We start from the raw sequence: 21,563 nt of genomic DNA on the forward strand, positions 1-21,563 counted from the left end.
AAAGGCCAAGTTCATGTCCTTGTTACACTTCCTGGCTTTCTGCCAACTCTGACTTGGTCTTGTTTTGGGGGAACACACCAGTGGGTGCTTGAGGGAATAGGGGATGCCAGCAATTGAACGCCAGCCTCCTGCATGCAAAGTCAGCTTGTGGAATCCCTGGCCCCAGTCCTGCTGCAGCTTTTCCTGCTCTTAACCAAGAGGGCCTAGGACTGAGCCTAGGGCCTGGTATTTGGAGTCCCAGAGAGGTGGAGGGCTAGGGCTAGAGGACAGTGAGGCTGCTGTCTGAAGGGTGGCTGGAGCAGGCAGACGGGGCCACAGGGGCCTCTGATAACATGCTCCTGGACACAAGGGGGTTGGGGTGGGGGGAAGTATGGTAAATGCAGGAATTCAGGGCTGTGTGAGGGGATGAGACAGGGTGGAGGTTCAGCTCTGAAGAAAGGGTCTGGGGCTACCAACAGGCCCTTCGGCACCCCCAGAGCTGGGAGAGGGGGGCAGTGAATCTATGGTGAGGGATGCAGAAACTGCTGCCAGGCTGAAATCTCATGAGCTTTTCTCCTTTCTCAGGCCTGAGCACTGGAGTAAGAACTGAGGCCATACCAGTTGGGGGCACAGATGAATGGCGCTTCCTGGGAATCAGGGATGGACCCCTGAAACCCACTGAAACCCAGTGGGGTGGGTGGGATATACTCGAATTGGAGAATGCCTCACACATGGGGCCCTGGGTTTGACCCCCAGCACAACTAAAAATAGAAACAAAAATTTAAAAATTAAAAACACAACCATACGGGCCCGGAGAGATAGCACAGCGGTATTTGCCTTGCAAGCAGCTGATCCAGGATCAAAGGTGGTTGGTTCGAATCCCGGTGTCCCATAGGGTCCCCCGTGCCTGCCAGGGGCTATTTCTGACAGACAGCCAGGAGTAACCCCTGAGCACCGCTGGGTGTGGCCCAAAAACCAAAACCAAAACAAACAAACAAACAAACAAACAAAAAATACAACCACAGAAACTGGAGCAACAGCACAGTGGGGAAAGTGTTTTGCCTTGCAAGTAGCTGACCTGGGTTCGATTTCTGGCACCCATAGGGTCCCCCGAGCCTGCCAGGAGTGTTTTCTTTTTTTTTTTTCTTTTTGTTTTTGGGGTCACACCCAGCAGTGCTCAGGGGTTACTCCAGGCTCTGTTCAGAAATTGCCCCTGGCAGGCACGGGGGACCCTATGGGATGCCAGGATTCGAACCACCGCCCTTCTGCATAAAAGGCAAATGCCTTATCTCCATGGTCTCTCTCAGGCCCTCAGGAGTGATTTCTTTTTTGTTTTGTTTTGTTTTTTGGGCCACACCCAGCATTGCTCAGGGGTGACTCCTGGCTGTCTGCTCAGAAATCGCTCCTGGCAGGCACGGGGGACCCTATGGACACCGGGATTCGAACCAACCACCTTAGGTCCTGGATCAGCTGATTGCAAGGCAAACGCCGCTGTGCTCTCTCTCCGGGCCGGGAGTGACTTCTTAGTGCAGAGCCAAGAGTGACCCCTGAGCGCTGCTAGGTGTGATCCCAAAATATTTTAAAACTAAAATTAAAACATAATCACAGGGAGTCCAGAGAAATAGCAAGGAGGTAGGGTGTTTGCCTTATATGCAGCAGGACAGTGGTTCAAATCTCGGCATCCCATATGGACCCCCGAGCCTGTCAGGAGCGATTTCTGAGCACAGAGCCAGTAGTAACCCCTGAGCACTGCCGGGTGTGACCCAAAAACCAAAACACACACACACACACACACACACACACACAATCATAGGCTGTCAGAGGACCTCGAAGGGCAGGCTGGGTCCCAGGGAAATTTCGGTGATTGTTGGAGAGTCAATGTGGGGCTGAGAGTTCCTGAGGTATCCCAAGATAAAGGGTTGGGAATGGTGGTCCCTACACAAGGTCACCTGCCCCTTTGCTCACTATAAACCCAGCTGGGACCCTCTGGCCACGGGACTATGTCAAGAGGCCTCACCCCCTCCTTGGGCCCAGTGGGCACTGGACACCAGCAAGGTCAGGGCACAAAACTAGTGGGGCTACTCAGCCTGTCTTCACTGCTCCTGTCTTTAGGCCTGGGGTGGGTATCAATCCAGATTCAGCTCCAAGATCTGCGTGTCAAGACACCCCTAAGTGGGCACAGGCATGTGGTTGGGGGAAGACGGTTACCACTTTCGGGGAGAGGGTGGTGGTGGTGGTGGTGGGACCCTTCATAACGTCATTAACCCGGATTATTCCTGCCCAGCATGTTCAAACGCGACTGTGCAGTGCAGTCACATGCTGGGCTTTGGGCCAGCTGGCCTTCTGGAGAGAGTTCAGGGACACAGTCGCCTTCGAAGGTCCCCTGGGCACCGTGCCCAACCTTTCCCGCCGGTTCCCAACCACCACGCACACCTGGGGGGGGGGCACACCTAAGAAAGTCCAAAGCAGCGGGATCGGGTCCCCGTAGTCGCAGAGGTCCCTATGGGTCGATGCAGTCCTGGCCACCCGGGTGTGTGTGTGTGTGTGTGTGTGTGCGCGCCAGGGAACTGGAGCCGTCGCACTGCCTGGCCAGTGGCTTTGTTTTTGTTTTTTGTTTTTGATTTTTGGGTCACACAGCTTTGCTCAGGGGTTCCTCCTGGCTCTATGCATAGAAATAGCTCCTGGCAGGCTCAGAGGACCATATGGGATGCAAGGATTCGAACCACCGTCCTTGTGCATGCAAGCCAAACTCCCTACCTCCATGCTACTGGCCAGCTGGCTTTGGGGGCGTCCAGGAGAGGAGACCCCCTTGCTGTGCAGCAGCACGCGATCGCGGCTCAGGAGTGAACCAGGGGCAGCGGCCTGGCGACCATCCTGCAGGACTCCCGGGTCCCGCGCGGGTGGCGCGTCCTTGGGCCGGTCCCTGGCCTGGCCTCGCCGGGGCCGGGCCGCGCCCGCGCAGTGGCGCGCAAGAGGCGGCGCTGCAGGGCTTCGGGGTGGCCGCTGGGGGACACCCTGGGGCGGGCGGTCCTGGACGCAGGACCCGGTGGTGCCCAGGGGAGGCCCCGCGCGCCCGCTCGCTTCCCGACGGCGCGGCCCGGCCCGATTCCCGGGGGGACCCAGCCGGATCCCAGACGGCGCCTCCTCCGGGCCCAGCGCGCTCGCGGGGCGGCGCCTTCCCCGACAGCGGTGCCCGCGCCCCGGGGAAGCTCGGCCCGGGCGGGACATGCTCGCTGGGGCGGCCGCGCCCCCGCCGCGACACCCTCGCCCGCCCGGGGGCCCATGAGCCGGCGGCCCCGAGGCTCCGGGCGGGCGGGCCGTGCCCCATACGGTTCCCTGTGCGCCCCGCGTCCGTCCGTGCGCCCAGCCTGGCATGGGCTGCGCCCCGAGCATCCACAGCGCCGACAGCCCCGCGCCCCGCCGCGGCGGCCCCGAGGCCGAGGTGGCACCCCGAGACGCCGGGCTGGAGCCCCGCGGCCTGGAGGTGAGTGGAAGGAACCGGGACCACCGCGCGTTCGAGCAGGAGCGGGTTTGGAGACGTGGGGGGTCATCCCGGGGACTCGGATCAGGGCTGGACACCTCGGGTAGGAGTGGCCTTCCGTGTTCCCGAGACCCCCGCGAGCACCCCACAACTCCTCAAGTTTCATTTCGTGGTCCCCACGGCCTCCCCACTCCACCCCGCCGCACCCCGAAACGCGCGCGCGCGCGCGGGACTCCGGGGCAGAAGCCGGTTGGGGGCTCCGGGCGCGCTCGTCTCCAGGGATTTGGGCACTTTAGGGAACCGGTTAGTCTCTCCCGTCCTCCCTCGAGCGCCTTGTCGGCTTTCGGGGGGTCGTGGTGGGCCCCAGGACTAGGGGTCCCGGCATGGGTTTTGGCCCCTCGGTGAGCTGGAGCGCGCGGGGCGCAGCGCCCCGCTTCCAGGCTTCTGGCTAGGTTCGGGGGGTTCTGGCGCGCGTCCGGAGGGGCGCACGGGGAACACACACTCCTTCCGTAGCCATCTCCGTTGTCACCCCCAAACTTCCGATCCGAAAGTGAAAAAAAAACTTATTTCAAGGGCTGCCTCGTGAGGACCGAGATTTCGGGGTGGCCGCCCCGCCTTTGGTTCTGACGGTTGGAAGGAAGAAATCTCAGCCGGCTTTGGGCTTTGAGCACAAACTTGGCTCGGCCTCAGCCCGTGCAAGTGGAGCAGCCCCCAGCCCAGAACGGACCCAGCCCCCCAACAGTCCTACCTCTGCTCAGGGTTTACTCCTGGATTTGCTTAGGGCTGTCACTCCTGGCTCTATGCCTGGCTCTGTGTTCGGGGCTTACTCCCCAGGTCTGAGCTTGGAGCTCAAGTCTCACTCCTGCTCTGGGCTCACTTCTGGCTCTGTGCTCAGGATTCACTCCTGGCCAGCTAGGGACACTTTCTGGGGCTGAACACAGACGAGCCACATGCAATACAAGCGGGCTACCCACTCTACTCAATCTCTCTCTAGTCCCAATGATCTCTTTCTTCCATAAAAATGCCACGATCAGAATATCCCGCCGAGGAGTAGAGGGAGTCGGGCAGGGGGATGTAAGGTGGAACAGGCCCACAGCAGCGAGCTGAGTCCTGCGGCTCGTTCTGACCTGGCCTCCTGACCCTCTCTTATCATTCTTTCTGAACTTTGCTTGGAGCCGCTGCCCAGCCCTGCCCTGCTGCTTAGGTCAAGTTGGCCTGAGTTCAGGTCAAGTCTGGAAGCCACTTCCTGCTGGGACCACCTGGGAGCGCCCTCCTCCTCCACCACCTCCTCCTCCTCCTCCTCCAGAAACTGTTTCGCACAGGGTTAAGGGGTGTTCAGGACACCCCAGCTTCCCAGGCTGGCCCTTTTCTGGAAGCTCAGGGGGTGGCTGCGGGCCAGGCGAGCTGTGACCACTAGAGCAATTCCAGCATCCAAAGTGCAGGGCCAAGTGCTCCAGAGAAACCAAGGCCCCATTCCTCTTAATGAGTCCAAAGGTGCTGCCATTGCTCCGCCAGATCCTGCCTCTCTGGGGCTTGCTGCAGGACCTGGGGTGCCTTGGGACCCCCACACCAATGTGTGTGAGTGTGAGTTTGTGTGTGTGCGTGCGTGAGTGAATGTGTGTGAGTATAAGGTTGTGTGAATGTGTGTGAGACTGTATTGTGTGACTGTGTGTGTGTGTGTGTGTGTGTGTGTGTGTGTGTGTAGCTGCAGCTGCTCCCAGCTTCCTATTCTTGCTCCCATGGCTGCTGTCCTCCCCTAACTAAACTGGATTGCCCTAGAGTGTTGGGGGCAGGAGTGTCACTCCCACACCCTGTTCCACAGACCCTCCTTGTCTGCATCCAGCCTTGCATGGCTGGGGGGCAGCCAATGTCCCCCACACCGTGTCTCAGTGGTCAGTTCTGTCTGTCACGCTCCAATGCCCACATGTACACAGGCCACAACGCACTATGCACCCCATGTGTGTAATCAGAGTTGAGGAACCAGGGCGTGGCTGGGTCTGTAGAGCCCCCAGCTCTGGATGCTCAGGGAGGGCACTGGTGGAACAGGGGAGGGGGCATCCCCTTGAAAGGTAGAGGCAAATGTGCCCCTAGATCCTCAGACCCTCAGGGCTGTTTCCTCCCTGGGACCCTCAGACACATCTGCTTCCTGGTATCCGCCCCTCGTTTCCTCTGCTTCCTGTCCCAAGCTCCCCAGTATGGGGGGAATCTATCTTTGTTCATAGCTCCCCCCACCTCGTCGCTTGCAATACAGTGTCCCTAGCCATGTTGTAGACCCCACTCTCTGCTTCGGGGAGGGGGTGCTGCACAGCTCCAGCCTCAAGTGACCCCTCGGTTCCCACCATCAACTATGGTGCCTGTGCTCTCCGGGACCCGGGTTTTGGGCCTCTGCACTGGGTGTCCCTGTCCTGGGGACTTCCAGGGCCTGCTAGGCAGCTAAGCCGGGGCCAGGCCTGACCACCTGGCACGAAGCCACCACGCTCCCTTCCTTTGACGTGGCAGCGGCACCACTGTCCCTTGTGGGGTGGAGGGTGGAGGGGTGGGGTGAAGCCAGGATCTTGGAGTAGTCGAAAATGCCTCAATAGCTTTGGGGGAACAACAGCAACAACAACAACGAAGTAGCCACAGAAGTAAGAGCTGAGGTCCACACAGACGTAGCAGACAGTCCCTTCCTCAGCCCTGCAGGGGGAGGCGGGGAAGAAGAACCAGGAGCCACGCCAGGCCCAGCATAGCAGCACAGTGGCAGCGGGTGCATGCAGGAGTGTGCCTGTCTCTGCCTGCGTGTGCCTATGTGTGCATGTTTGTTTCTGTGTAAGCATGCATGTTGCTAAGCGTGTGTCTGTCTGCATTTGTATACACACATGCATGTATGCATCCATTCACGTGTCTTATATGCGTGCCTGTTTGTGTCTTGTATATGTGTTTGCATGTACCTGTACATTTGTATGTCTGTGTGTATTCCCGCATGCTGTGTTGTGCCTGTCTGTTCCTGTGAGCCTGCATGAGCTTGGACAACTTCCCCAGGTTTCCCTTACACAGTCCTTCTCTGATGTGGCAAAACATCAGTGAAGGCAGAAGGAGGGGGGAGGTCATGTAACAGACACAGCCTGGTGGCATCCCCAGGAAACACGGGTCCCTGCCATGGTGCCGGGCAGGAGCCGGCACTGAAAGGCCCTGCTTGTCTCCAGCTCTTGACCCGGTTTTCACAATTAAACTGGGAGCTGGCATGGGCACAAAAGCCATGTTCAGTGGCCCAAGAGATAGCATGGAGGTAGAGTGTCTGCCTTGCATGCAGAAGGATGGTGGTTCGAATCCCGGCATCCCATATGGTCTCCCGTGCCTGCCAGGGGCTATTTCTGAGCGTAGAGCCAGGAGGAACCCCTGAGCGCTGCCGGGTGTGATCCAAAAACAAAAACAACAAAAAAGCCATGTTCAGAGGTGCCTGGGTCTGGCGGGGCTTGGCTTGCGCAGTGGCGTGGCTGCATCAACTGGGATGGTCCTCGTAGGGCCGGAGGAGCAGGTGCCCTTCCTGCCTGTCAATGCCCACATGGCACATGGCTACACCCCTGCCCCTACTGCCCCTCCAGTGCCACATCCAAAGTGATAGCATTTGGGCAGTGAACGCTGGAGTGGGATGAGTGGGGAGAAAACAGGATCCTGGGTCACAGAGCAGCAACTCTCTGAGGGGTAACAGCTGGGTAAAGGTCGGGGCCCTGTTCACTGGGGAGAAGGTGGATGTGGGAGCTGGGAACCTCGCTCTAAGACTAGGATGTGCCCAGGAGGCTCTGCGTGGACCCTGGCCCTTTCCTCCGGTGGTGCCACTGTGCATTTAGTTTTCCAGGGCAGACCCTTAGTGCCTTGGCCCCTTCCTCACTGCAAGGCTTTAAGCGCTGAACAGCCCCCCCATAGGATTCTATGCTCCCCACTCACCCCCCACCCCATCTCACTCACACTCCCCCATGGTCATAGGCCCCATCCCCTCCCTGGCCATGATGGCCCATTCACGCCTCCCTGACTCTGGCCCCCCCAGAACGGGACCTGATATCCTGGTAGATTAATTAATCAAGTTCCTATTTAGACAAGTTACCCATTAACAGGAGTCCTGAGCCCGAGATGGGGCTGGCCGGCCTTGACCCAGAACCTTCTGTGACCGTCTGCCCACCTTTGAGCTTGGTGCTGGGCCCAGATGCTCCTGTCCCTGCCCGTTCCTTCCTCATCTGCATTCCCTGGGCTGGGGGTCGGGTGTGCTGGTCTGAGCAGAATTGAGGGACACCGAGGCACACACCTTCCCTTGCTCAAGGGCGGCTGGCACTCCCCCCTGACTGTGGGCTTCAGATAAGCGCAAGCCTTGCTGCCTGGATTGTCTTGGAGAATTTGGATTTTCTTCTCTTAACTCAGAAGCCACGAAAGAGCCTTGTGTTTATTTTATTTTATTTATTTATTTATTTTTTTGGTTTTTGGGTCACACTCGGCAGCACTCAGGGGTTACTCCTGACTCTGCGCTCAGAAAATCACTCCTAGCAGGCATGGAGGACCCACGATTTGACCCACCATTCGTCCTGAATTGGCTGTGTGCAAGGCAAACGCCCTACTGCTGTGCTATTGCTCTGGCCTATGGGCTTTGTGTTTATTACATGGAGCATGAAGATTGTACATCCTTGGGAAAGAACCTACTTAGAAAGTTTGGGGCCTGCATGGGGTGCGGAGGGCGCACTCAGTGGCTGAATACCCAGTCCTGCCTTGCCTTGCCAGTAAGTGTGGCTACAAGTTCAAACCCCCCAGAATCTAGTTCCTACAGATCCAATCCCGGACCCACTCAGAGTCACTGCTCCTGGCTGGCCATCGGCTGCCACCTCAGCGACCTCTGCACAGCGCAGTGACCCCAGGAGCACTGCAGCCAGGACTCAAACCAAGAGGCCACCCTCTCCAGCCCCTCAGAGTGTCTGCAAGCCCCACGGCATACAGGGCACATAGCCCAGATACTGCCCAGCTGTGGAATGGATAGTAACGAGGAGCAGGGAGGAGATTCCAGAGGCCACACCCCATATTTGCAGCCGCTGCCCACACTGAGCCTCTGCAGCCCCTCTAGTTCCTCCTCGGCTAAGCCGCACTCTTGTGACCCAGGGGGTGAGGGGAGGAAGTGACAGCAGCGCAGTGGGGCCTCGGTTCCCCTGAGGCACCACTCACGGGGACAAAAGGCTCGTTTTTCTCCATTCAGAGCCGGAGCTGAGCTGCGCCTGAGTGTCCAAACCGTCCACCCACGAGACAAAGCTCCCTTGTGTGTCCGCAGCGCTGCCTCTGGGGGACACAGGGAGACAAGGGACTTCTGCACCGGCCCCCACCCCAACCCAAGTGGGGTACATAGGTTCCTTCTTGCCTTTCAACTTGGGAGTCAGCCTTGCCTGCCAACATCCTGTCTGCTCCTGTTGCTTCTGGGGTGCAGGCTCCTTCCTTGGCCCTGGACACCCCCTGCCTCCTTCCTCCGTGGACTCCTCTGCTCCTCCCCCTATGCTTGGGAGTCGCCTGGGTGGCTCATGGCGCCCTTCTGGGGACCACCACAGTTTGCACCCAAGCAGGGCACAGAGGCCTAGTAGCCCCTTGCAGTCTTTTCTGACTGGAACTCTACTTGTGTCTCTGTCCTGGACGCAGCTGCCTCCCTTGGTGACAGCCTGTACCGAGTGTATGGGGCCTCATTTGCTCATCGAGGTCCCCGTGCTTCGGCTGGGACAGAGAATGCAGCGGGGTTGCTTTCCCCATTCAATATCCTTCACCCTTGAGTCCGTGGGGTCATTTCACTAGTGTGATGAAACGGTTGCTTCAGGGGCAGAGCAGGAGGAATCCAGATTGGCCCCTGAGCGTCGTTTCTCTTATTCCTCTGCGAGGGACTCAGGATGGCTCAGCACGCAAGCAAGCTGTGGGTGGGGATGGTGTTCTTATACTCAGGGGGACCACGCAGGGCTGGGGACCCAATTCGGGGCCCTGTGTTTGTATTGCACATGTTCCAGCCCCTGGTGCTACCCCCTGGCCCTTATCTTTCACTCCACCATTGTTTTCAACTTGTCCCTATGTGGGCGCGAGTGAGAGCTCGTTTGCCTTGCATGCAGCTGACTTGGGTTCCATCTCCGGCATCCCCTAGGGTCCTCCAAGTTTGCCAGGAGTCATTTCTGAGCACAGAGCCAGGAGTAACCCTTGAATGCTGCTGGGTGTGGCAAAAAAAATTTATCCCTGTGGGCCAGCCACAGAAGCCTGGTAGGGGTGTCATCCCCTGTTTACTCCTTCATATAGGGGATGGTGCCCAAGCCCTAGGTTCCTCCCCTGATCTCTGGGAGATGGACAAGACTTCTCTCTCTCCCCAGGAGATGGTCTGTGGTGTGCAGTTTGGTCCCATGAAATTTCATCCAGACCCGCTCCAGGTAACCAGGGCTGTGAGGGGAGGGGGTGTCAGTTGGAGGACCCCTGAGCACAGAGCCAGGGAGGGGCCACTTCCTGGCACATGGCAGACCCCAGAGAGAGTTCTGGGCTGTGCATCTGCCCCCCCTGTGGCCCCCTATGACTGCCAGCCCCCCAAGCCTCCCTGTGTCTGCTGGTCCCCCTGCAGCCCTGTGACTGCTTTGCCCGGCACAGGTGCTGCTAGTGTTTGCGAAAGATGACGTGCAGTGCTCCAGCTTCTGCAGGGCCTGTGAGTGGCTGGGCTTCAGGCACAGCGTGGTCAAGGAGGTGCAAGCCAGCCTGGGTTGCTTTCGGGACCATCACCACGACATCGTCATCATTGACCACCGGGACCCCAAGAAACTGGACGCTGAGGCTCTATGCAGGTGGGCAGGGGACAGGGAGCTGGGTCGCTGTCCCTGGAAGATCAGAAGGACACTGGGCTGGGTCATTGTCTCAGGAGGTTCAGGGGGACGCGGGACTGTGGGCAGTGCTTATGACCTGCTCCCCCATGTACCTTCTCCTGGAAGCTGGACTGAATGTGTGAGATGCCCTGGATTGTGGGGATCAGGGCCTCTCCCCCACCCCAGCTCCTGTGTCAGGGATGTAGGGCCCCTCGATCAGAAATAGTCTCCCCAGAGACTGATTAACAGGGAAGGTTGTCTTTGGGCTGTTCTGCTGGCCTCCTCAATCCCCAGTCCTCATCTCCCCAGAATGAGCAAATAGGCAAGGAGGGAATGCCAAGAGTTGGAGCCAAAGCACAGTGATGCCCATTCGCACTTTGATCCCCGGAATCCCATTTGGTCCCCTGAGCAGCTCCAGGAGTGATTCCTGAGTGAAGAACCAGGAGAAAACACTGAACACTGATGGGTGTAGCCCAGAGCCAATAAAATAAAAGGGGCCCCAGCGTGTGGAGGAGTCTCCCTCCCTGGTTTGGTGTCCCACTTCCACGCTGCTGTTCCCCTACAGGTCCATTAGAACTGAGGAGCTCTCGGAAAACACTGTGATCGTGAGCGTGGTGAGAAGGTGAGTGAACTGGCAGGTGGTCCAGGCAGCGTGGTCAGATGCAGCACACACACAATACACACACACACACACACACACACACACACACACACACACACACACACACTCACAGACACAGAGGGACCCTGGGTTGTCCTGCTGTGGGGCAGTCTTCATTGCCTTAGAAATGGGCAAAGTGGGGCCGAAGAGATAGCATGGAGGTAAGGTGTTTGCCTTTCATGCAGAAGGTCATCAGTTCGAATTCCAGCGTCCCATATGGTCCCCCATGCCTGTCAGGAGCAATTTCTGAGCCTGGAGCCAGGAATAACCCCTGAGCACTGCTGGGTGTGACCCAAAAACCACAAAAAAAAGAAATGGGCAAAGGTTGGGGCCGGAGAGATAGCGTGGAGGTAAGGCATTTGCCTTGCATGCAGAAGGACTGTGGTTCGAATCCCGGCATCCCATGAGGTCCCCCGAGTTCGCCAGGAGCGATTTCTTTTTTTTTTTTTTTTTTTTTTTTTTTTGTGGTTTTTGGGTCACACCCGGCAGTGCTCAGGGGTTACTCCTGGCTCCATGCTCAGAAATTGCTCCTGGCAGGCACAGGGGACCATATGGGACGCCGGGATTCGAACCGATGACCTCCTGCATGAAAGGCAAACACCTTACCCAGGAGCGATTTCTAAGCATAGAGTCAGGAGTAACCCCTGAGCGCTGCCGGGTGTGACCCAAAAACAAAAACAAAAACAAAACAGAAAAAAGAAATGGGCAAAGCTGAGGCAGGAGAGAGAGTATAGGAGGAGGGGCCTTGCTTGGAGAGGGTGATGAGCATCAGACATGACAGAATCACTGTGTAATCCTCGGGTGGCGGAGGGGCATGCTGACCTCTTTCCCTCCATCACCCCAGATCCAGTACGGAAGAGACGTCGGCATTGCCCCTCATTGCCGCTGGCTTCACCAGAGTGAGTTCGTCCCTGCAGGCTGAGGAGACAGGGAGATGGTCGGTGAGGGGGAGGCAGCTGAGAGTTGTGCCTGAGCTGAGCACTGTGGGAGAAGCAGGAGCAAGAGGGTGTGGGAGCTCCCCATGCACTGGATGGGCCCCCTGTGCTGACCCTGTATCCCCTGCAGAGATTTGTGGAGGACCCGAGCCCCATGGCCTGCTACAACGAGCTGCTGCAGCTGCAATATGGGGAGGTCCGGTCCCAGCTGAAGCTCAGGTGCCTGGGGGGGGTCCTGTCTTGGGGTGTTTAAAGGGGCAGGGTGTGGATGTGGACCCACTCCCACTTCCTGTTGAGAGAGAGAGAGACAGAGAGACAGAGAGGCTGAGTTCCACTCACTGGGGGCTCTTCCCAGGACTCAATGTGCTTTGTATTTTGGGGTTATTTTTCTTTCTTTCTTTCTTTCTTTTCTTTTCTTTCTTTCTTTTCTTTCTTTCTTTCTTTCTTTTCTTTCTTTCTTTCTTTCTTTCTTTCTTTCTTTCTTTCTTTCTTTCTTTCTTTCTTTTCTTTCTTTCTTTCTTTCTTTCTTTCTTTTCTTTCTTTCTTTCTTTCTTTCTTTCTTTCTTTCTTTCTTTCTTTCTTCTTCTTCTTTTTTTTTTTTTTTTGTTTGTTTTTGGTTTTTGGGCCACACCCGGCAGTGCTCAGGGGCTACTCCTGGCTGTCTGCTCAGAAATAGCTCCTGGCAGGCACGGGGGACCATATGGGACACCGGGATTTGAACCAACCACCTTTGGTCCTGGATCGGCTGCTTGCAAGGCAAACGCCACTGTGCTATCTCTCCGGGCCCGGGTTATTTTTCTTGGGGATGTGTGCTCAGAAGTTACTCCTGGATCTGCACTCAGGAATCACTCCTGGCAGGCTCAGAGAGTGCTGGGGATCAAATCCAAATTGGCCACTTGCAAGGCATATGCCCTCTCCACTGTACTATCACTCTGGCCCCCAAATACAGAAGGAAGGGGGCAGGGCACAAAGGGACAGAAAGGCACATGTAGGGGTCAGAGAGATAGCATGGAGGTAGGGTATTTGCCTTGCATGCTCAAGGATGGTGGTTCGAATCCCGGCATCCCATATGGTCCCGAGATTACCAGGAGCGATTTCTGAGCATAGAATCAGGAGGAACCCCTGAGCAAAGCTGGGTGTGACCCCCCAAAAAAGAAGGAAAGGCAAGTTTAGGGAATGGGAGTTGGGGCTTAGGTGCTGTCCACATGCCCCCCCCCCAGGGCCGAGCAGGATTATTCCCACAAGGAGGTGGGGTACAGACATCCTACCCGCCCTCACTGCTCCCTGTGCCCCTAACGGGCCTTGTGTCTTTGTGTCTCTCGCCAAGGGCCTGCAACTCTGTGTTTGCTGCTCTGGAGAGGAGCCAGGAGGCTGTGGAGATTACCAGCGAGGACCATGTCATCCAGGTGAGTGGTCTGTGGTGGCCCAGGTGGCACCATACTGTCCTCACCCTGCAGGTTCCAGGGACCCAGCCCCACTCCCCTTCCCGAACATGCTTCTCTGCTTGAAGGCTCAGAGGGCAGTGAAAAGCCTGTGACTTTTTTTTTTTTTTTTGGTTTTTGGGTCACACGTGCTCAGGGATTACTCCTGGCTATGCGCTCAGTAATCACCCCTGGCTTGAGGGACCATATGGGATGCTGGGGGATCGAACCACTGTCTGTCCAAGGTTACCGCGTGCAAGGCAAATGCCCTACTGCCTGTACCACCAATCCGGCCCCAGCCTGTGATGTTTTAAATGAAGACTCGGGCTAATGCCATAGCACAGAGTGTAGGCATTTGCCTTGCATGCAACCAACCCAGGTACAATCTCCAGCTTCCAATATGGTTCCCGGAGCACTGCCAGGAGTGATCCCTGAGTGCAGAGTCACCCTGAGCACTGCTGGGTGTGATCCCAAAACCTAAACACCAAATATAAACAAGGTCCCTAGAGGCAAGTAGGGGCCCACCAAACAGTGATCATCATCTGCTAATTTGAGTTCCCCTGGTACCCTCTGTGCTTTTATGGCACTCTGAAATCAGGTGATCCAGATGCTTCTGCCTTGCACTCCCCCAGCAAAACCCCTGCCCAAGACCTCCGTGTTCTCGGGCTCAGTGGGGTGGCCTAGGCTGGTGTTGCTCCTCAGGATCCCTGGGTGGGCAGCTTTGAGCCATCTACTCCAGACTTATTGCTGTGTCCCTGCCCCCCCCCCCCAGTACGCGAACCCAGCCTTCAAGAGCACCATGGGGTATCAGTCAGGGGATCTGCTGGGGAAGGAGGTGCCAGCCCAGGAGAAGGAGGGCACTTTGCTGGGCAAGGTGAGACTCTGAACCCTGTATGCGGGGACCCCAAGACCACAGGCTGCATCTCCCACATGGCGCAGGGTCTTCTCCAGGACGTTCTCCCCAGCCCCTACTGCTCCCAAGTTCTGGGTCATACCACAGGCAGACATTGACAGGGGTGGGGGAACCCCAGTGCTTTGGTATCAGCCCTGCCTCCTGCTGTTTCACAGTGTTTTGGGGGAAGGAGGGTCCCTGCTTCTGTGAGGTCCCTTTCATGGGAATCACGAATCGCACGAATCACGAATCACGAATCCTGGGAGCCCTCAGCTCAGGCTGTGAGGTGACCTTGGAGGTTAGGGGGACCCCTGGACCCCTGAGGATCAGATTCAGCACCGTCTGGACAGGCCTTGTCCTCTGTCCCCCTATGCAGGAGGGGACTGGGGTCCACCCTGTGTTTCCCAAGGTGCCCAACAGGGGCTCTGCACAGCCCTCCCCGCTCCAGAGTAGGCTGTGGTGCAGGTTGGGGGCTGTACCCAAGGGTTCAGAGCACAGGGACTTTGTGGTCCCTCTGGGAGGCAGAGAGGGGATGAGAGTGTGGGGACCCCAGGGGTGGGGGAGATGATTCTAGGGATGGAGGATCCCAGGAGTGTTTGTGGAAGCCTCTGAGGCTTATGGTGGGGATGGATCCTGGGAGTTTAGGGGATTCTGGGGGTGTTTATGTTGGTTTGGGGGGTGGGGGGGCCCTGGGTATATTAGGGATGGGTCTTGGGGGTGTGGAGGTTAATCTCCCACAGCTCCAGCATTGGGAGCTGAGGCAGAACAGTCACTGGGCCCGTGTGTCTCTCGCTGTCCTTCCCTGTACCTGGGCAGGAGTGGCAGGGGACCTACAGCATTAAGAAGAAGAACGGGGACAGTGTTCAGCGGAACATGAAGATCGTCCCTGTCGTGGGTCAGGGCGGGTGAGTGGCCTTGGCTGGGCAGGGTTAGGGGAAGCAGTGCTCATGGTTTACTTGGTTCTCTTGTTTGTTTTTTGGGTCACACTTAGTAGTGATGCTTGGGAGATGACTCCTGGCTCTGTGCTCAGGAATGATTCCTTTTGGGGCTCTGGGGATGGAACCTGGGTCTGCCATGGTCTGGGAGGAAAATAAAGGCCTTTTTTTAATATTTGCAGAAAGATTAGACACTATGTGTCCATTATCAGAGTGTGCAATGACAACAATAAGGTAAGTCATGGGGCCTTGTCTGGCCCCCTCCTGGCCTGACCTGAACCCCCACTGAGGCCTGGACCCTTTTTCCCAGGCTGAGAAACACACCGAGTGCCTGCCACTAAAAGCCCATACAGGTATGTGGCTGAGCCCGTCCCCACTGTCCCTATCCCAGGACCATCTGGGTGGCCCCCATCCCCACCACTGATCTTGTTCCTTGTAGATCAGCTGTCTGGGGGCCACCGAGACAGGCGGAAGGCTTCTCTGGACATCAGGACCGTGGCGTCGCGTGCCACTGAAGGTAGGAATGTCCCCCTGTTGGCCATGGTGGGGGACATAGGGCTCAATGCAGAAGTGGCTCCATGGGCCCAGTGTCAGATACCTGAGAGAGGATGACCCCCTGTCCCCAGAAATCTACGTTGAGGATCAATGTGCCCCCAACTGGCCCCTGAGGGTCCTGTGGCCCTCACCAGGAGACCCTGTGTAGGTTCCGACTTGGCCAAGGGGCAGCCAGGACACCCCCCCCCACTGCTCAGCTCTGTGATCTGGACACCACCCCCTCTTCTTTCTCCACAGTTTCTGCCCAGAGACGCCATTCGTCTATGGCCCGCATCCACTCCATGACCATAGAGGCACCCATCACCAAGGTGAGCCGGGTGCCCCCTGGGGGAAGGAGGAGGAACTGCAGGGCAGTGCGCACATAACACAAATGCAGCCACATTCATGCACACACAGTCATTCACACACTCACGTATGCACACACATGCTGACATGGGCCAATCACATCTGCTGCAGGTGATGAACATCCTCAGTGCGGCACAGGCCAACAGCCCGCTGCCCGTGGTGGAGGCGCTGGGCCGCGTGCTGGACATCCTCAGGACCACTGAGCTCTACTCCCCACACTTCATGCCCAAGGATGACGACCCGCACGCCAATGACCTGGTGGGGGGCCTCGTGGCGGTGAGTGCGACCAGCCCAGATCAGAGGTCCCACAGCACCCATGGGACAGCTCCCCACGTGGATTGCTCCATAAAACTCCAAACCAAAGGCAGATCAACTCATGCTTGGATACCCTGGTAGGGCTCCCCAAATACCTGCTTTGGGGTAGGGCAGGGGGGCAGCCCCCTCAGCCCAGACTCAAAAGTGCCAAGACCCTGTTTCCCAAGTCTCTGGCAGCAGAGGGCACCAGAAGGCCCCAGAAAGGCCCCAGACCCTGTTCCTGAGTGTCCCTGCACCAGCATGTCCAGGGGTGACCCGAAGTCCCTGTCATGGTGACTTCTGTCCTGATCTCCCACAGGACGGTTTACGAAGACTCTCAGGGAATGAATATGTCCTGGCTGCGAAGCGTAAGTGGAGCCTCAGCTGCCTGTGTCTGGACGGTCCCCCACCACCAGCCCCACATTGTCCCCCTCAGCCCCTCACCCCGCTTCCCTGCAGCCCTGCACACCGTGCCCAGTCTCAGCATCCCGGTGTCCCTCAAGGACATCCCTCCCAGTGTGGCCCGGGCGCTGGAGGCTGAGGACAGCTGGGACTTCAACATCTTCCAGCTGGAGGCTGCCACCCACCACAGGTGAGGCCTGGGGGGTAAGGGGGTCCCCGGTTGTGGGGACACATAGGGCCAAGGAGCAAGCACAGCCATTTCTCAGCGCTGCTGACTCAGGGCTGCCCCAGGATCCCTAGTCCCACCATTTAGACCCTGCGGGTCTTGGCCAGGCTCTACCCGTATGCGCATGTCCCCTGCAGGCCTCTTGTCTACCTGGGCCTCAAGATCTTCTCCCGCTTTGGCGTCTGTAAGTTCCTGAAGTGCCCAGAGGCCACACTGCGGACCTGGCTGCAGACTATCGAGGCCCACTACCACGCCAGCAACCCCTACCACAATTCCACGCATGCCGCTGATGTGCTACAGGCCACTGCCTACTTTCTCCACAAGGACAGGGTCAAGGTGAGCACAGGCCCCCAGGAAGCTAGGCATCCACTCTCAGGTCACAGCTGGGAGAAAAAAACAGAAATAAAACAGAAACTGGTGGGGCCGGAGCAGTGGCACAAGGGATAAGGCGTCTGTCTGCCTTGCCCTCACTAGCCTAGGACGGACCATGGTTCGAACCCCAAGCGACCCATGTGGTCCCCCAGCCAGGAGCAATTTCTGAGCACATAGCCAGGAGTAACTCCTGAGCATCACTGAGTGTGGCCCAAAAACAAAACAAACAAACAAAAAACAGAAACTGGTTTCTCCTTCAGTTCTTGTCCAACTCCTGAACAGTGGCAGCTCAGCTGATTGCCCACAGATGTCAGTGTTCAGGGTGGTCTTAATGCCCATGAAGGCTAAGAGTGGGCAACAGGGATGTATAGGGGCCTCCAGGTCACTCCAACACACAGCTCACACTGCTAGGTGACCATTAACATTCACACTGCCGGGTAATACACTCACCCCATCTAGTGGACGAACCCTGGACGCCTCATCGCTGGGTGGTGGGCTCTAACTCCCCAGGACTGGAGAAGAAACTCCAGACTCACTGACTTCAAAGGTGCCCAGTGTCCTGAGGGCTCTGATATGGGCTCAGGGGTCTGACTGACACCCGCATTGGCCCTCCCAACACCTCTTTCCAGCAAACTCTCGACCGCGCAGACGAGGTGGCCGCCCTGCTCGCCGCTGCCGTCCATGACGTGGACCACCCGGGGAGGACCAACTCATTTCTGTGCAACGCGGGCAGCGAGCTGGCCATCCTGTACAATGACACGGCCGTGCTCGAGAACCACCACGCAGCCCTGGCCTTCCAGCTCACCGCTGCTGATGCCCACAGCGACATTTTCAGGAACGTGGACAGGTGGGGGCTGCTAAACCCCACTGTTTCGGGCCACCATGGCAGGGCAGGCAGCCCTGAGAATCTCCGCCTGTGACACCGTGAACAGGCTGAGGTTCTCTGGGTCCCACATTCATGTGCCCAGGGTGCCCAGGGGTATGCTGAGGCCTCCCTCTTTCTGATGCAGGAGCGAGTACCGGACTCTGAGGCAGAGCATCATCGACATGGTTCTGGCCACGGAGATGACCCGGCATTTTGAGCACCTCAACAAGTTCGTCAACAGTATCAACAAGCCCTTGGCAGCCTTGGAGGATGGCGGGGTGAGGGCTCAGAGGGCTGCCAGGGCCCAACTTGGTAGTGGGGCCATGTGATGGGCAGGGCCGTGAGTAGGGGCTGAGTAGCAAGTGGGGGTGTGAGGTCACAGGCTGTGGGCATGGTGTGGAAGTAGTCAAGCTGTGAGGTGGCCCATATAATGGGTGGCAAGTGTGGGGAGGGAATCACAGATTGTGGGGGTGGCTGTGGGGAGAATCACAGCTTGGGAGTGGGGTTGTGGTCTTGTGACAAAGTTGGAGGGCAGGACGCTGGGCTTGGCCCTGCACAGTCCAGCAGCGGTGCTGCCCACAGAGGTCCAGATCCACAATCTGTGCCCACGAGGGCCAGTCCTGTGGCCCTGAGCCCCACTGGGTCATTCCAGGGCCCCGATGCAGAGCCGGGAGCCGTGCTGGCCATGCTCAGGGCTCCTGAGAGCCGTGCTCTGGTCAAGCGCATGCTGGTAAAATGTGCCGATGTGTCCAACCCCTGTCGGGCTCTGGAGCAGTGCGTGGAGTGGGCCGCCCGCATCTCGGAGGAGTACTTCGCGCAGGTGAGATGGGGCTGCCCAGGCCAGATGCTGGGGCCTCTTTGTCCACCCCAAGTGAGCCCCAGTTGCAGCCTCATCCCCGAGAGAGAGGCACTGTTCGGAGCAGCGGGGAACGTGGGGTCCGGGTTCCAGGGTCTGGGCCAAGACTCACCCTTGCGCCCCGCAGACGGAGGAGGAGAAGCAACGTGAGCTGCCGGTGGTGATGCCCGTGTTCAACAGGCAGACGTGCAGCGTGCCCAAGTCCCAGATCTCCTTCATCGACTACTTTATCACTGACATGTTTGATGCCTGGGACAGTATGTGCCCCCCCTCCCAGGGATGGGCCTCAGAAGGGCTGGGAGGCAATGAGAGGAGACCGGAGTGCTGGGGGGGTCTGCTCTGGGGGAAAGCTTCAGGATGGAGGCGGTGACTGCTGGCACCCTCCTCCTGCCACCACCATGATGCCCTCACCCTTGTCTCCTTGCAGCCTTCGTGGGTCTCCCCAACCTACTGCAACACCTTGACAACAACTTCAAGTACTGGAAAGGGCTGGACGAGAAGGGTTTTCGGGGCTCCCGGCCACCCCCTGAGCCCCCCACATAGCCGGGGCCCCACCAGGCCTCTTTCCTTCCTGGAGAGTGAGTCTGGGGAAGAAAGGGCAAGTACCCCCACCAATGTGGGACTCCCACTTCTGCCATGGATCTTGGGGTACATGGGGGCGCCCTCTCTTTCTGCCACACTAATGCCAGTGCCTTAGCCCCGGAAAGCCCGCCCTGACACCACTCACAAATACCAGTCAACAAGATTATTTATTTTGTGAGAACAATATTTTCTATGGATCCGAGACACCTTTGATGTCACAGGGACACCCCTCCACCCCACCCACCCCACCCTCTGTTTTGCCTGGACTGATACCTGAGCACAAAGTCAGGAGTCAGCCCAGAGCACCACTAGGTGTGACCCCAAAATAAAAATAAACCAACAAAAAAACAAACCAAGCACTGAATCACAGTGGCTTCGAATACCACGACCACATGGAACTAATTCATGTGTCTGGTCCCATGACAGTGCTCCATTCCAGTTCACACAGCAGTCCCCCCCCCCCCCACTCCAGAAGCCTATGTTAGCTGGCATCTCTGCCCAAATGGTTATGCACTGAGCACCAGTGTGTGTGCTGCTGTGGCCCATCCCAACCATTTGCTCCCCATTACGCTGAACCACCAACATCTGGGACAGGGCAGAACAAACCAGGCAGCCACACCTGCCCTCCTGCTCAGCTCCGCATTTGAGACATTTGTTCCCTGTTCCTAGATGAAAAGGAAATTAAACCGAATGTTTTTAAGAAACCACAACACCTTCTTTCTGGGTGTTTACTTTGTGTGTGTGTGGGGAGACACCTGACTCAGGGGTCACCCGGAAAGTGTTTGGGGACTATATGGGGTGTCGAGATCAAACCCTGGTTGGTCCCATGCAAGGCAAAAGCGCCCTACCCAGCCGGGCGGTGGCGCTAAAGGTAAGGTGCCTGCCTTGCCTGCGCTAGCCTTGGACGGACCGCGGTTCGATCCCCCGGTGTCCCATATGGTCCCCCAAGCCAGGAGCAACTTCTGAGCGCATAGCCAGGAGTAACCCCTGAGCGTTACCGGGTGTGGCCCAAAAACCAAAAAAAAAAAAAGCGCCCTACCCACTGTACTTTCCTCTCCAGCACCAATAATCAGATTTTTTTTCCATTAGGAAAAGTAACTCCAGGTAAAATATGGACAAGATTAAAATAGAAAATATGAGAGGGGAAACTCCATGTATTTAGGACAAATTCTCTTATGAAGAAATACAGAAAACTGGAGAGGTAGCAGTGAGGTAGGACGTCTGCTTTGCATGCAGAAGGATGGTGGTTCGAATCCTAACATCCCATATGGTTCCCTGAGTCTGCCAGGAATGATTTCTGAGCATAGAGCTAGGAGTAACCCCCTAAGCACTGCCGAGTGTGATCCAAAAACCAAAAAACTAAAAGAAATACAGAAAACAAAACTAAACAAAAGCAAAAACCAGTGCTTGGGAAAACCAAAATAGAGGTGTCTAAGGATATTAAAATAAAATGAACCAGAGGCTGGAGCGATGGTGCAGCGGGAGGGCACTTGCCTTGCACACAGCTGACCCTTGCACACAGCTTGTCACACAGAAGGGACCACGGTTCGATCCCCAGAGTCCCATATGGTTCCCTGAGCCAGGAGCAATTTCTGAGTGCAGAGCCAGGAGTAACTAACCCCTGAGTGTCACTGGGTGTGGCCCAAAATCTAAAATAATTAATAGGTAAATAAAAATAAGAGGCCAGAGAGATAGCATGGAGGTAAGGTGTTTTTGCCTTTCATGCAGAAGGTCATTGGTTCCAATCCCGGCATCCCATATGATCCCCCGTGCCTGCCAGGAGCAATTTCTGAGCATGGAACCAGGAGTGACCCCTGAGCGCTGCCGGGTGTGACCCCAAAACCAAAAATAAATAAATAAAAATAAATTGAACCAGGGCTGGAGGCACAGCGGGAAGGGCATTCACCTGACATATGACAAACTTGGGTTCAA

At 57.1% G+C, this 21,563-nt stretch overlaps 1 protein-coding gene across 1 annotated transcript; it reads left to right on the plus strand.

The window, feature by feature from the left end:
- The first annotated feature begins 3,217 nt into the window (after positions 1 to 3,217).
- Positions 3,218 to 19,876, plus strand: PDE8A (phosphodiesterase 8A). Its single transcript, XM_049783251.1, has 22 exons — positions 3,218 to 3,463; positions 9,814 to 9,870; positions 10,082 to 10,272; positions 10,856 to 10,912; positions 11,796 to 11,850; positions 12,017 to 12,105; positions 13,214 to 13,292; positions 14,080 to 14,181; positions 15,016 to 15,104; positions 15,317 to 15,368; positions 15,445 to 15,487; positions 15,574 to 15,651; positions 15,927 to 15,997; positions 16,146 to 16,310; positions 16,648 to 16,696; positions 16,788 to 16,920; positions 17,094 to 17,292; positions 17,958 to 18,175; positions 18,339 to 18,471; positions 18,846 to 19,013; positions 19,177 to 19,306; positions 19,477 to 19,876. The coding sequence occupies exons 1-22, from the start codon at positions 3,353 to 3,355 to the stop codon at positions 19,590 to 19,592; spliced, it is 2,385 nt and encodes a 794-aa protein (XP_049639208.1). The 5' UTR covers positions 3,218 to 3,352; the 3' UTR covers positions 19,593 to 19,876.
- The last annotated feature ends 1,687 nt before the right edge of the window (positions 19,877 to 21,563 follow it).

This window comes from Suncus etruscus, chromosome 11 (assembly GCF_024139225.1).
Source record: "Suncus etruscus isolate mSunEtr1 chromosome 11, mSunEtr1.pri.cur, whole genome shotgun sequence".
Classification (NCBI taxonomy): Eukaryota; Metazoa; Chordata; class Mammalia; order Eulipotyphla; family Soricidae; genus Suncus; species Suncus etruscus.